This window comes from Dioscorea cayenensis, chromosome 17, assembly GCF_009730915.1.
Source record: "Dioscorea cayenensis subsp. rotundata cultivar TDr96_F1 chromosome 17, TDr96_F1_v2_PseudoChromosome.rev07_lg8_w22 25.fasta, whole genome shotgun sequence".
Taxonomy (NCBI): Eukaryota; Viridiplantae; Streptophyta; class Magnoliopsida; order Dioscoreales; family Dioscoreaceae; genus Dioscorea; species Dioscorea cayenensis.
Genome location: NC_052487.1, coordinates 8,542,291 through 8,559,612, shown reverse-complemented (window position 1 = coordinate 8,559,612; position 17,322 = coordinate 8,542,291). Strand labels below are relative to the sequence as shown.

The following is a 17,322-nucleotide window of genomic DNA, read 5'->3' as shown; positions in this document are numbered from 1 at the left end:
CCGGAACCTCAGGTGTACAGCCATATTAAATCCCCCTTCAATTATTATGTGACCTAATACATGCAAGCATCCCGCTATACATATACAATTCATGAATCAAAACCTTCTGAATCCATCCATTGTAGGCTGAATATCAAAGCAATAGATTAAAATCAAACAAACATGCCAACATTCAATTAACAAAAGAAATCATCATCAATATAATTTCTTCTCCCAAGGTTCACCAGAAATTCAATTAACAAAGAAGAATTTATACCTAGTTCAAAAGATTAGTAAATTTGGTTTTAGAGATTTGAAAAGAGAATTAAATATTAGTCAAGTTGATGAAGTAAAAACAAATTGAAATGTCTGTTTAAGGTTATTATAGGCATAACTGGAAATTAAAATTTTAAAAATTATTTTGTCCCAAACAAAGTACATAACATTTTTGTTTCAATTATCATATTTAAAAATGGAGAGGAGCAGTTATAACCCACCAAACACAATTTTAATTCTGATGGACCCTTAAGCTTAAGCATTTGATTCTTAGCAAGTCCACTTTTGAGTTGGTTTTCATTAACCTCTGAGAACTGATTCCTTCATGGTGGGGGGATTGTGTATCTTTGTCTCGCTTTATTAAAAAAAAAATGTACAATGTCTTTGTTGGAGTGATTCTGAATTGAAACCTTTGGATCTATCTGCATGTCTCTAGTTTACTCCACATGGCATGATGTTCTTAAGCCATTTACATCCAAGAAGGTAAATTGAAAATTTGTTTCACATCGCATTCGTACCAATTTAGGGCTAATACACTTTGAAGCTATCAAGCTGAGGGTAACAAAGTTGCAAAACACACTGAACATAAGATAAGTGGTTTAAGAACATGTGAAGAGATTTTATTGGCTATCTTTAGACCAACAATACCCTTCCTATCTCCTCCAAGATTTCTGCAATTGCCACAACATTCATTTTGATCCTATCAAAATTGTTTCTCTTGTTTCCGAAATGTAATTTTCATCTGATCATTGCATTCAATTTGAAGTTTCCTGTTTCAACATTTGTTTTGTCCTTGATCAAATTCAAATCATACTATTGGAATAAATAACAAATGAGGTATTTGGGAAGTCTAGTCATAGAACAGATACAACGTAATATAAGTGTCAATGGATAAAATAAGATGAACATATTGTCACATCCCGAACCTGGCTCGCCAGACCTGGTGCGCAGACAAACGGCCGCAGACCCAGAAGGCGTGAGCCCATAGGCCTGCAAGGCCTCAGAATCCGATTCAGGACAAGCAAATCTATAACAAACCAATTGAGTTACAGGATTATAGACTATACATAGTACACAATACCGGGGTACAAGCAGTCCAAAATACAAACTACAAGAATACAGTGATAGAAAATGACAACAACTCAAATTTTACAACAGAACCACACCTACAGACAGTCTTTCAAAGTCCACATCAGTCTGCCACTCTTGATTTGAAAAGGATTTAAACAAATCCATGTGCTTACTAGCCCCATAAGTAATCCAGAAATTTGCTTAAAACAATAGGGTTTATAAATCTCAATTTCAGATATTGTGAATAATTCCAAGTTTAAACATAGTTTAAACAAATACAAAATAAATAATTCAATAGAGGTATAGTTCTCAAGTAATACCACTATTCAAGATAACTGTAGTCAAAAGAATAGCAGATTTAAATACTGCAAATAATAATTTGCCAGAAATGAGCATAGGTCTTCAAAACATAATTTAAACAAAATATAAAGTGAAATATTTTAATAAAAGAATATTTCCAAATATGATTCACCGGAATTCAAAACCCAAAAATGCGATATCAAAAATACAGAAACTTCAAGGAAGGACAAAAATTTGCGTCTGAGATCTATACAGAAATCAATAACACATAAATAGTGCAATCGATAAAAATCAAAATCAGAAGTCAAAGCAGAATGTAATAGATTCTAGTGTATGTCTCCAAATTCACTATAGGTGCCAAAGGTCATTTGTTTACCCTCAGTGACCCGAGCCAGAATAACATAGGTCATTTATTTACCCTCGGTTACCCGAGACTGAATATCAGGTGGTCATTAATTATTTCACCGAACAGATACAGTGCAAAACTGTACTCATTTTTCCAGAATTTCTTGTCGACAAGGTCAGGGTTTAACCCCCCACTGACAGGGTTGTATATCGCTTATTTGGAGACTAAAGCATTCAAACAAAAACTCAAAGTTGAAGTGCAGAAAATTCACAAATTTTCCAAATATTCAAATAAACGGGAAATACACAATTTCAGAATCCCACTTTAGGAAAAATAACTGGAAATACAGAAATTACTTACAAAATTAAATAAATAATTGCTCAAATCATTACTAAAAGCTAATCACTCCATACATTTATATCTCACAAGCTTTGCATATTAATACTTCTAACATGTCTCATTTCAAAAAGCATAACTCCCAAAATTTAACATCAAATGCAAAGATATTTTGTAGTAAGAAACTTAGGAAAATTCTGAACCTTTCCTTGTTTAATACTTCACCAAATTTGGTCTCCAAGAGTGAGAAAAATCACAATCTGAAGATTTTTCATATAGATGTCATCATGTGCAAGTCTTTTTAATGGGTCATAACTCATAATCTACAAATCCAATAAACTTGAAATTTTGCAGGCTAAAAAATAAGGTGATAATGAATATTTTCTTTACTGAGCACTTTGCTTGATTGAATTTATTAAATCCGGAATCTGCCTCTAAATCTTCATGCATACACAGTTTTACTTCCAAGACATGTCAATTAGAATTGATCATATCTTATAGAATAAATATCCAATAAATATGAAATTTGGTAGGTAGATAGATCAAACAAACCATTACAACTTTTCAATTTTAATCATCTGAAAATTATCCTTCTATGACCTCTGAATTTGGGCCCCAATTCCCATTCAACTCATTATCATAACTTAAAAATTCATTCTAGCAATTTCATGCATGAAGATAAAATGTTGAAGTTTCAAATCTGTAATAATCCACCCAATAAACCTTGAAATATTGACTCTAAACCACCAAATCATTTAATTTATTTCCCAAGTGCCAGCCTCACAATTTTAGTAAGGATACCATCAAGGAAAGGCTATGATCTCCACCCTAGATAGTAAGTTAAAACTTGAAATTTAAGACTCAACCTTGCTTGAGGGTTGTAATACAACATTTCTCTCTTGATGTATTCACTTCTAATATTCACCCACATTAACATTTTCTCTAAACACATATATGGCCATCAAACTTGTACATCGACTCAATATTATCAAAAATTAACATACACCCTTTAAAATATAATAGCATCCACTATACATTAACTCAAGAGCTTTGATCTTATCATCATACCATAATATGATCATAACCCCATCGTATAAGAACAAATAGATAAATAATGAACTGGTTACAACCAAATATTCTAATACATATGATGCATTAACTTTTCAAAATAAGTAGTAGCTATTTTAAAAATAACATACCAAAGCATAAATACTAATTCCATAACTAATTAAAGCCACAAATCAGAAATACATGAAAATACCTATTCGACAATGGATAATTTTATAATTAATAACAATAAGTAAGAATACCATAATAAAATAATAGATAATAATTTTGCCAAAACAAATTCTTCAAATAATGAAAATATGAGTTCTCAGGGGATTACTTACTTAAAAAGAGAATCCTTCAGCTTCTAAGACTCCAGTCGACACTAAAGCAACTTGTAGGGATCCGCAAGAATGGCTTTGACATGCTATATGTTGGGGGTATTAGAAGTTATCCATCAAGAGAGTGGCATTAGCAAGAGGAATAGAGATAAACGTATCACCACCAACATACTCAACAAGACTAATGTCTTCCTTCACAGTATTAATCTCATGAGGTAGATCAAGAACAATGCACTTAATCTTAGGGAAAACATGAGTTATAGCTTTTGCTATAGTTCCAGTCCCTCCACCAATTTCAACCAATGACTTCAACCCCTTAAACATGTCCTTGCAAGTCATCATGACAACATCACCAACAAGCACCAAATCACTAGCCATATCATCATTGAACATCTTGTTAAACTCCAGCTTCTCATCAGCCACATCCCCCAACCGATTGCCAAAATAAAACTCAAAAGGAGTCTCCTTTGAGCTCTTGAACCATGGACTCAGGACATGTGAAGAGTCACGCATGATTGGGTCTAGGAGCAAGCTAAGGAAGGGGTGTTGCTCAATGTTTCACCTTTAACCAATAGATAGGATACCGGCGTGAGTAGATGCTTTGTGGCTCCGGAAGGCTATTGTGTTTTGGCGAAAAAAAACACTAAGCAAACTAGAGAGGTCATGAAGAGACCCAAAAGCTTCAACCTTTGTTGGAGGGATAGAGAAAGAGCAGAAGCCAGCTCAGTGAGCTTCATCGTAGCCTTTTTTTTTTGGAGGTTTCTAGAGAGAAAGAGAGAGAGAGAGAGATAGAGAGTGAGAACTAGAATGCTACCAAATAATGTAAACAAGCTATTCTCGATTTGTAAGGTTTGCATGGAAATGAGGCGAAGAATCCCAGCTTGAAAGGTCTTTACAAATGAATGGAAACAAAGCTGGGACCCACACACGTAGTACTTGTTTTTTCGCCCAGCAAGGATATCAAAATGGGTTTTTTTTTGTAGAGGATCGACATCTGTACAGCACCGGTAACACCTAAGAAGTAACATTTTGATGTGAAGAGGAGAAGAGAAGAGAGGCAAAACAAAGAAGATATAACATAGTTATTTCTTTGAAGTGGAAAAGGTAGATCATTCAAAGGGTTTTCCAATAACCAATAAGCTTCTAGCTCTATCACATTAATATATCAAAAAGTAACCACAGTCAAAAAGTTACAAATGCCTTCCTGGCTATTCATTGGTCATAATACTCCACCCAGTGCATCTCTATTGGGCTACCACCTTAACATAGATACTATTAAATATTGGCTGCTTTATCTCAGCCATACTTTATTAAATACCCAGGTACAAAGGCATTGACTTGATCTACATTTTCCCATACTATATACCTCCTTGCCTTCACCGCCTGCACTTATCTTCCCGCACATCTTCCGGTTAGATCCTTCAATCACTCATCAGCATCAACAGTTTTCTCAAACCTGCTCCCCCTAGACAGCACCTTCCCACTATAAACATGAGTGCAGAGAAACATCAATGCAAAGGGCTTCTTTTTTGGAACATCAACTGCCTCCTAGGTTCCGATTCCACCTGACTAATAAGGAACTCATTACTCATTATCTGAAGAGAAAAGTATCCTCTTCCCTCACACCAGCGACATTAATAATTGCTGACATCGACCTCTACAAATTCAACCCATGGGATCTGCCTGGTGAATATCAGGTGGCGTTTGGTTCCAAGGCTTGGAGTGGTAATGAAACCACAATGGGTCTAATCCTTTGTTTGGATGTGCAGACATAAGAGTGAAGGAGGCATGAGAAGCTTGTGTCAGACGTAATGAGATTGCTCCTCATTTTGGGGGGATTTTTATTCCTGATGGATGACTTGATGGTGAAATACCAATTTTGCCCTCCAAAAGTAACTTTCTTCCCCACAAGACCACGATCTCCTTCTTCTCCTCCTTCTCTTTGGAGTTTTTTCTCTCAATTTTGATCGCTGATCTGAAGCTGGAAATGGTGTCCAGGCCTACATCTCCTATAGCGTGATCATCAAGGTCTTCAATGATATGTCCTTGAGATCTTTTTCTTTGAATTTTTTTCATGAGTTTGAGTTGTTTTCAAACTACTTTCCTGGAATATCAATCACCGGAGAAGTTTGTGATCCGGTGGTTCAGTGCTTTCATGTGGCTGCATGATAAGCTTACCACCTTCCCCCGAGAAGCGCACTGTCAGTAACATGTTGCAAAACTGAATTTATCTTCTTCTTCTTTTCCTTCTTCTTCTATATTTAAATAGTTATCACATGCAAATCATAATTAAAAATAATAATTAATAAAAATCTAATCATAATACTAACTAATATTTAAAAATAATAATTGATTCAAATAATAAAGAAATAAATAAGTAAATTTAATTATACATAACAATTAAACTTAAATATTTCACAACCACCTATATATCGTTATTAAAATTAATAATAAATAATTGTTAAACTGAACGTTTTAATTTAAATTTTTAATTATGATAAAAAAATAACAATGCTTAAAAAATATAGTTAAAAAGTATTCACATTCTATTTTCTACTTTCTACGTTTTAATCTTAATTTTAATAATAAATAATCGATAAAATAAATTTTTTAATTCAAATATTTAACTATGATAATGGAAGTAAACCAATATTTGAAATATTTTATTATTTCAAAATAAATATTATTTTACTTGAATATGTTATTTATATATAATCCATTTAAACCTGTAAAGGTTATAATTGTCATTTTACCATATTTCTCTTTTTTAATTTTTCCCATTCCCAATGAACTACTCCCTTATACCTTACCAACCAAACACATTTTTCATTCTCAATACTCCTTCACTCCTCATTTCCATTACTCTCCCACTCCTTTCCATTCCCAATCCGGGAACCAAACGGCCTCTCAGCTCTTTTTCATGAGTTCTATTAGGTTTTCTTATGATGATTAATATTTCCCTTTTTATTGTCTTACAAGAGCACTGAACAAAACATCACAATTATATATATATATATATTTTAGTGGTCCGTCTACCTGTTGCTTCTAAAGTTCATCGCCTACAGTTGTTTCCTGGTGTGGAGTTTTTTTTGTATTGCATGTCAACCAGGCAAAGCTTTCTTCGGTGAAGGGGAATGGTTTTTCGTCAGCCTGAGGGATCGAAAAATATCCAAACGGAGCTTGCCCAAATAGGGCTGCTGGAGCTGGCTATTGGAAAGCAACTGGGACGGAGAAGCTGATCCTTACTATAGGAAGCTCACATTACCTCGGTGTGAAGAAAGCCCTGGTCTTCTATAAAGGCCAGCAACTAAAGGGGTTTAAGACTGACTGGGTGATGCATGAGTACATACTTATTGACACCACTTCAACTAGCATTCAGAAAAGCAAGATTTCCATGAGAGTAAACACACGATTACCTTTCATTAGATTAAATAATATTATTTTTATACATTAGACTTGTTCAAGATTGATTATCAACTAATTAAGTCAACAACCATGTGTCCTCTTTATGCTTGATCAGTTGGATGATTGGGTTCTTTGCCAAGTCAGACACAAGAGTGCCATGCCATTCCAAGTAGAAGAAGAAAATATAATCTCAAAAATTTCTCATAATAAGATACCAAACCATCATCTAGAGAAGCAAGGAATGAAAAGGGTGAAGATCGAGTGGAATTTTTGAAGAGACTGATTGCCAATTACTTGCGCACCTTCTAGGAGTAAGGTCCAATGAAGAATTGACAGGCAGCTATAGCAAGTGCATAAGCTCAGATGTGGGTTCCACTCAAACTTATCAACAAGAAAATACGAGTTATGGAGCTGAGGAGGCTCAGCCTCTTAATCAGGTTCTTGACTCCATCAAAAGAAAGCTTTCTTTTGGTGTTTGGATGAGTTCTTGATGTTAACACCAAATAAACGATTCAACAATTATAGTCGTGAGTCAGACCAGTTCTCACCGGCTTAATCAGATTCTGTTGATCAAGAATTTCCGAACTTCTTTATCTGATTTTGGCACTATATAAGTAATGTAAAGATCGCCAGAGGTCTCTACGACACTCACAAAGTCAAACAATCAAGACAACCAGCCAATTAAACAATTCAATCAACCCATAATAAATCACAAACAGCACACACCAATTTATACGTGGACAACCCCTTCGATGTGAAGGATAAAAACCATGAGACCGTTCAAGGAGTCCACCCTTTACTTCTCTTATTGATAAATTGAGGGCAAAAGAACCCCAAATCAGTTAACAAAAGATTCACAACCCACCAACAATTTTCAAGAACAATAAGAGATCAAGATAGAGCAAAAAAGTGTAGAAATCACCCAAAAACTGCTGGTCTGTTAAAGTTGCGTTTCTGACCAAACCAGAGCACCTGAGGACAATCCGACCGTTCAAAATGAAGCCCTTCTTGTCAGGAACAATCTGGCCAAATTTGAGCAATATCGGACCACGGGAGCACCTCCGATCGTAGAGTTGATCAAAACTGCACACACAAAACCGGGAATAACAAACCCCTCTTAAGCTCTCTCTTTTCTTCTTTGATTGCCGTCCGCCTTTTTCTTGTTGTACAGCCAAAACCAAAGAATAAAATCACCAAAAGAAAATTCTCTTGGAAACCATAATATCAATGCCAAATGGACCCAAGAAATAAGACATAACAAGTCCAACATAAAGGCCCAACATAAACAATAAAAGCAATATGAAATATTGCAAATATGGGCTGGACCCATAACAATCTCCCCCTCCAGCCCAACACGGGGAAGATGAACACTCTTCAATCACCACTTGAAGCTCATTCCCGCAAGCTTGACACAAACATCAAGCTTGCTTCCTGGAACCACTTTGGTTAACATGTCTGCACCATTCTTATTTGTATGAACTTTCTTCAGTTTCATCATCTTTTCTTCAATAATATTCCGCAACCAATGATATCGAACATCAATATGCTTGGTGCGGGTGTGATACATAGAATTCTTGCTCAAATCTATAGCACTCTGACTATCACAGAATACCACATACTCACCATGTTCCAAAACCAACTCTTGAAGAAACCTCTTCAACCAAAGCATTTCCTTACTTGCTTCCACAGCTGCTATATACTCTGCCTCAGTAGTCGATAAGGCCACACACTTTTGTAATTTGGATTGCCAAGAAATGGCTCCCCCTGAAAGTGTGAACACATAACCTAAAGTAGACTTTCTACTATCAAGATCACCGGCCATGTCTGCATCTGTATATCCCTTAAGAACAGGTTTGCCACCTCCATAACACAAACAAAGTTTGGAAGTGCCACGCAAGTATCTGAAGATCCACTTCACTGCATCCCAGTGAGTCTTACCTGGTTTGGATAAGTATATGCTCACCAAACCAACAGAATGTGCAATATCGGGCCTTGTACACACCATAGCATACATCAAGGAACCAACAGCAGAAGAATAAGGAATATATGACATACTTGCTTTCTCATTCTCTATTGTAGGACAAGATCTCTTACTCAGGTTAAAATGTAATGCGAGTGGTGTGCTAACAGGCTTAGCATGCTTCATATTGAACCTTTCAAGCACGCGTTCAATATACTTTTGTTGAGATAGCCATAACTTTCTAGCCTTGCGGTCACGAGCAATCTCCATGCCTAAGATTTGCTTTGCAGGACCCAAATCTTTCATGTCAAATGACTTGGACAAATCTTTCTTAAAGTTGCTAATCATCACTGAATCTTGCCCAACTATTAGCATATCATCTACATACAAAAGAAGGATAATGAAGTTATCACCAGGGAACTTTCTGAAATACACACAAGGATCTGCAGAAGTCCGCTTATAACTATTACTTGTCATAAAAGAATCAAATTTCCGATACCACTGTCTTGGTGCCTGTTTAAGCCCATAAAGACTCTTCTTCAACTTGCAAACAAGTCTTTCCTTCCCTTTTTCTTCAAAGCCTTCAGGTTGCTCCATGTAGATTTCTTCATGCAAGTCACCATGTAGAAAAGCAGTCTTTACATCAAGCTGCTCCAACTCAAGATCAAGACTTGCAACATACCCTAAAACAGTTCTGATAGAAGTCATCTTGACAACAGGAGAAAAAATTTCATCATAGTCAACGCCCTTTTTCTGGTTGCATCCTTTGACCACCAATCGAGTTTTCCGCTTCACTATCTTCTCACCATCTTTCTTGTTCTTGAAAACCCATCTGTTTTTCAAGACTTTCTTGCCTCTAGGAAGATTCACTAACTCATAGGTCTGATTCTTCTTCAAAGAATCCATCTCCTCTTTCATAGCCTCGAGCCAAAGATCTTTATCTTCACTAGACAACGCTTCTTGGAAATTCTCGGGCTCCCCCTCATCAGTGACTAAGATGTAATCTATGCTTGGATACTTTGTAGAAGGTTTACGATCTCTGGTTGACCTTCTATTCCCGAACATCATCCACTCGGGCGAAGTAGGTTGTTCCACCTGCTCATGAACCTCTTCATCATCTGGTTGAGCATCATCAAACTGTGGTACATCATCATCAACATCAGGTTGTACCTCCTCAATACCATCATGTGTTGCATCAAGATCGCTCATGTGTTGGATGTTCAATGAAAGCAGAGTAGGAACAGTAAGAGTCATCGTGAGTATCAATAAATGAATCTGAGTTAGAATGATACCTTGCCCTTAAAAGTTTTGCTCCCATCTCATGCTCAAAGAACACTACATCTCTGCTTCTCGTTACCTTCTGCTTCTCAGGATCATAGAGCCTGAACCCATACTCTTTATCACCATAGCCAACAAACACACATGGAGTAGTCTTGGAATCAAGCTTCAATCTCTGATCTTTCGGCACATGCATGTATGCCTTGCATCCAAAGACTCTAAGATGTGAATATGTGGGATCACATCCCTTCCATGCTCTCTCGGGAATGTCAAGACCCATAGGAATAGATGGAGAACGGTTAATCAAATAAACTGCAGTTTTCACTGCCTCTGCCCAAAATGATTTAGGTAGATCAGACATCTTCAACATACATCTCACTTTCTCCACAATGGTTCTGTTCATCCTCTCTGCAACACCATTATGTTGTGGAGTGCCAGGAACTGTCTTCACATGTCGAATACCTTGTTGTGAACAATAATTCCTGAACTCATGTGAAGTATACTCACCACCATTGTCAGAACGGAGGCACTTCAATTTTCTTTCCGTCTCCCTTTCCACCATAGCATGAAATTTCTGGAATGTCTCAAACACTTGGCTCTTGGTCTTCAACATATAAACCCAAGTTTTTCTAGTAGCATCATCAATGAAGGTAACAAAATATTTGTTGCCACCATTTGACTCCACCTCAATGGGACCACAGACATCGGAGTGCACAAGCTCCAGCTTAGCTTGCCTCCTAGTAGACTTCCTAGCAAAAGAAGCTCTATGCTGCTTTCCTGCCAGACAATGATCACAAGGGTCAAGAGCAACTGTAGTATCAACAGGAATGAGAGATTTACCTGCTAGACATTTTAAACCCTTGTCACTCATGTGTCCCAATCTTCGGTGTCACAAATTAGGAGAATTCTTATCTTCCATTGCATTAATTTCATCAGAACATACACTCAAATATGTCTTGTACAAAGAGCAACACAACTCGCCTCGTGCAACTATTATAGAACCTTTGGACAGTTTCCACTTGCCATTTCCAAAGGTGTGTCGGAAGCCTTCTTGATCAAGCACATTAGCAGAGAGCAAATTGAGGCGTAGATCAGGAATATGGCGCACACCTTTCAATGTAAGTATGCATCCAAGACTAGTCTTCACACGAATATCACCTAAACCAACAATGCTTGCTGAGCTCTAGTTACCCATCTTAACACTACCAAAATCACCAGATTGGTAGTTCATGAAGTACTCCCTTCTAGGAACACAATGGTATGAAGCACCTGTATCTACAAGCCACTCTGAGTCTGAACTATCAACATGATAACACTCAAAAGTTGCACAAATCAAAGTAACATCATCATCACTCTTAGAAACTGTTGCTGCAGTGTTTTTATCATATTCCTCTTTATGTGAGTCATTCTTCTTCCTCTGTTCCCTTTTCAGACGGAAACAATACTTCTTGATATGACCAGGCTTCTTGCAATAATGGCATGTAGTCACATTCTTCCCATCACTGGACTTGGACCTGCTTCTTGGGTTATTGTGGCTTTTGAAACCCCTACTCTTGCTTCTTCCTCTGTTCTCAACAACAAGAGCCTGTGAATTATCAACTCCCATCTCCTTTCTTCTAATTTCCTCATTAAACACGCTTTCTTTTGATGACATCCAAAGATAGAACACCATCCGGAGCAGAGTTACTAATAGTCACAACCGGGGTTTCCCAAACCGTCTGCAAAGAACTCAATAGAAACAAAGCCCCGCAACTCATCATCAAGACAAATTTTTCATGGTAGTCAACTTGTTAATAATATCCTCGAAGTCACTAAGATGCTCGAAACGGACTTCCCACCTTTCAATTTCAAATTAACAAGTTTCTTAATCAAAGAAGCTTTATTATGAGCAGTCTTCCGCTCATAAAGACCTCCCAATTTCTTCCACAAATCATATGGGTCAGACTCTTGTGACACATGGTTGAAAATGCTGATATCAACCCATTGCCTAATAGTCCCCAAAGCCTTTCTTTTCAACTTTATCCATTCTTTCTCTTCCATCTTATCCGGTTTAGATGGTTTAGAAACACTACCATCAGAATTGGTGACAGTTACAATTGGGTCATACAAGTCCTTGCAATATAACAAGTCTTCCATCATAGGTCTCCAAATAGAATAATTAGTTGATGTCAATTTTACCATCGAATGGCTACTACTCGACTCCATAATGTGACAAATTAAACCTGTCTCTAATACCACTTTGTAAAGATCGCCAGAGGTCTCTACGACACTCACAAAGTCAAACAATCAAGATAACCAACCAATTAAACAATTCAATCAACCCATAATAAATCACAAACAGCACACACCAATTTATACGTGGAAAACCCCTTCGATGTGAAGGATAAAAACCACGAGACCGTTCAAGGAGTCCACCCTTTACTTCTCTTATTGATAAATTGAGGGCAAAAGAACCCCAAATCAGTCAACAAAGGATTCACAACCCACCAACAATTTTCATGAACAATAAGAGATCAAGATAGAGCAAAAAAGTGTAGAAATCACCCAAAAACTGCTGGTCTGTTAAAGCTGCATTTCTGACCAAACCTGAGCACCTAAAGACGATCCGACCGTTCAAAATGAATCCCTTCTTGTCAGGAACAAGCTGGCCAAATTTGAGCAAAATTGGACCACGGGAGTACTTCCAATCGTAGAGTTGATCAAAACTGCACACACAAAACCGGGAATAACAAACCCCTCTTAAGCTCTCTCTTTTCTTCTTTGATTGCCATCCGCCTTTTTCATGTTGTACAGCCAAAACCAAAGAATAAAATCACCAAAAGAAAATTCTCTTGGAAACCCTAATATCAATGCCAAATGGACCCAAGAAATAAGACATAACAAGTCCAACATAAAGGCCCAACATAAACAACAAAAGCAATATGAAATATTGCAAATATGGGCTGGACCCATAACAGATTCTGTTGATCAAGAATTTCCGAACTTCTTTATCTGATTTTGGCACTATATAAGTAATTCTTCATATATTAAGCTCATAGTTACTGTTTAGCTATTATTTAAGAACATAGTGACACATATTCTAGTGATAAATAATGTCCACGAGATATTGGTTTGACTGCTCTTGTGGAATGTAAATTAAGAGTTTGGATTAAGTTTTTAATGTCTACCCTTTCTCATCTTATCACATGTTAAACTAATGCTAATGCAATTTGATATAAGTTACAATTATATGTATTCTCCGCGAAAACCGTTTCTTATTTTTTCATCAATCCGCACATAAAAAAACCCGTTTTGATTATTTGTTACAATATTTAATTTTTTTCTTTTAATAATTTGCAAAAAGTTGTCCTTGGATCAAAGTCTTCCACCGACTCTTAACTTATTTATCAATAAAAGAATAACTTTCAGAAAAAAAAAAACTAACAATGTCCTCCATAAAACTTCATTAGTTATCACTATATGAAAAATGGCTAATTAGCACAGTAAATTGATACGGAAATAAACATAAAAATTATGCCAAAGTTACTTTGGCACCGTATTTGGCACGGAAAAATAGCCGTGCCCGTAGTAATTGTCATGCTCTATCCTACAGGATTGGCACGTGACAACCTGAGGAGTAACGCCCACACCACTCAATCCTCTAATTGCCGTAAAGCTAACAAAAACCCTGGATTTTTACAATCCTAAACCAAAAATTACCTATGTAAAATATTCAAGGCAAGAAGTACAACAATAGTACAATGGAAGCAACAATACAAATCATGTAAAATATTCAAGGCAAGAAGTACAACAACAGTACAACAATACTTGATAAAAAAGTTGAAGGAATGTACTGGTCAAAGATACCACAAGGTTTTTAAGAAGAAATAAACAACATACAAATCATGCAAATAGAGTAACAAATACACTAGTGGATCCATGTATTTATACAATGTGACATGTTCAAAGTAACATACATAAAACTGGAATTAAGAAAAATAGCTAGAAGAATGCTCAGCAATTTGTCCCACTGCAGCGCCACTAGATGTTAAGGCCTGGAAGCACTACAAGAAAAATTAATTTTTGCTATGACCAGTTACCATAGTAAAACTTAAATGTCATCGCAAAAGGTTTTTTGCGAAGGCATATAGTCACATGTTGTCATATCTGCTTCCATAGCAAAAGATAGTTTTTGCTACCGACCGTCGCAAAAAATAGTTATTGCGACCACAAAATGCTGTTGCAAAAGATTAAAAATCTAGTCATAAAAACATTAATAATGCGACAAAATGTTCTTGCAATGGCTATTTGTCGTCGCAACTGGTGTTATTTGTGACGATATATTGTCTGTCACAAAAGCTAATATTTGCGATGATATATTGTTTACCATAAAAGGTAAAGGTATTATTTGCGCCGACATATTTTTTTGTTACATAAGGTATTATTTGCAACAAAGAGTTGTGGCATCACAAATAAGTGTTATTTGCGACCAATTGATATTAGTCACAAATGAAAATTTTTGCTACGAATTGGTGTCCATTGCGAATAAATATTATTGCGACCAAGTCGTTGCAAATGCTATATGGAAAAATGGGTAGCACACACCTCATTAATTGGAATCCTATGTTACAATATAATTTAAATTATATAACAACAAACTTACACATAACAAACTCATTTATCACAACATTGATTCAATTTAACATATGAACCTAATAGTAGGTTAACATTAATTCATGTCTAACCAAATTAAGTTTTATAAACTTCTACTAACAATGACACAATAAAAGTCCAAAACATGAAACTAAATAAATGTACAAAAGTAAGTGTTATAGACTTTTACAAAACATTAACTCAGTAAAAGTTTGAAAAACAAAATTTAATAAGAGTTGAAAAAATTCAAAACATTTAAATCTTCAATCATCGTCATCATTGTCATCTTCACCACTATCTTCATTTTCGTTGTCATCATCATCTTTTTTGGAATCTTCCTCCAAGCTATTCTCATTGTCATCTTTTTCATTAGCATTGCCATGAGGGACATCTCTTATATTTTGTTGAGAATTAGCTATCACATCTCTCAGATCATTATCACCTCCCTACACACAAATGTAATACATGAAAATAATTTACAAATCAATACTACACTACTAAAAGAAAAAAATTGCATTAAAGCAAAACATGCATATAGATTTTGTATGGGTATTAAATAATATTAGTGATGAGATAGTTAATTATAGAATTTTGTATATACTATAAACATAATAGTATTAAAAGAAAAGAAATAAGATAGCATAAGTGGAAAAAGAATGGGAGATCATAAATTAAAATAACATAAAGACATACTTTACATTAGCAACAATCTTCAAATCATATAAACATAATAATTAAAAACATTAAATAATATTATTATACCTGTGTAGCTAATTGTATATTAGATACTCCCAAACATTGCAACACTGCTTGAACCATAACGGGTACTTGTTGTTGCAATTTATCAATTGTAAACTCCATTTGCTTGAAACGGTCCTCCCATTCTTTTTCCTTCATCTTTTGAATTTCTTTGCATCTTTTCCTACATGCTTGAGAGGAACCACTACCATACATATCTTTTCCTTGAATACCAGTACCTAATCCAAGAACACGACCATGGCTAGGTTCTCCTATTACAATGCGATATATTTCCCATTCATATACCATTGAACCCTCAAATGTTCCAATTGACCTAATATTATTCATTTGATCCTAACATTTTAAAAATGATTATAAATATTCATTATAATAGTAAGAGTTAAATGATAAAAAACATTTATACCCATAGATCCTTCACTTCTTAGTAGCCCAACTTTCTGTATCCTTTTTAGTATGGAATATTTTAAAGCAATCAATTGGGCCTAGCTCTAATCCTATCTCTTTAACCTAAGGTAATTAAAAAAATGATCAATTTGAAAGACATAAAATATCTATCCATTAGAAAATATTAAATAGTTGACACAAATATTAGTTACCATGTTAATCCTATGCTTGCCCATAGAAACTCTGCTAATAGTATGAATGATTTTAGATTATTATCGATTAACTTTATTCTTATCACTTTTATTTTGCATACATACCAACAATATTTGAATTTTCACTTACTCTTAAAAAATTAAAAACCTAAGGCAAAATTGGTTTTCGCATACATAACGTCCATTCCTTTCAACACATTAGTAGGAATGAAAGAATGTGGGTGTTTGTAACGATCATCTCGGGTTTCATGCTTCTCAAAAATTGGTTTTCGCATACATAACGTCCAATCAAAATATCGGCACTTTACTGAATTCTCAAATGCTTTCTTCACTTTTTCTAGTTGATTATGTGAAAACCCCACGACCAAATATTGAGCAAAAAAGAGTATCTAGCTCTGATTTTGGATATTCAGAATAAGATGTTCATGGACCAATAATTTTTTTGATGGAAAAGAACATGTATTTCACTAATGGCTTTGGGTGTTATAATCCTGTACATTCGTGAAAAAATAATACCATAAATTAAGATGTCTAAATGATAGAGTTACAAAATTATAATAAGATATTTTGTGAAATTGTGATGTTTGTTCATGCCATTTATGATTTATCGGTAAAAATCGGCGATGACCCATTTAACAAGTTTTGGAACCATTCTTTAATTGATAATGGCATGTTTTTTTTTTATTGCAACAAGGACATGCTAGCTTTCCTTGAGTACTCTAACCAAAAACATATCCATATGCAGGAAAGTCATTTATAGTCCACTTTAGTGCCACTTTCATTTGAAAATGTTCTTTTATTTAAGCATCATATGCATTTACCCCAAGCTCCCATAAATCATTCAATTCGTCAATAATTGGCCTCATATAAACATTAATGTCATGTCCCAGCCCTTTAGCCCTTGGTATTAGTAAAGTTACAAATGAAAATTACTCTTTCATGCACATCAACGGTCGAAGATTATAAGGAAACAAAATAACTGGCCAAATGCTATAT

At 35.4% G+C, this 17,322-nt stretch overlaps 1 protein-coding gene across 1 annotated transcript; it reads right to left on the bottom strand.

Moving 5' to 3' along the window:
• Window positions 1–3,798: 3,798 nt before the first annotated feature.
• Window positions 3,799–4,209, bottom strand: LOC120281104 (probable O-methyltransferase 3). The gene has a single exon (XM_039288029.1). It carries the CDS (start codon window positions 4,207–4,209, stop codon window positions 3,799–3,801), a length of 411 nt encoding a protein of 136 aa, XP_039143963.1.
• Window positions 4,210–17,322: the final 13,113 nt, after the last annotated feature.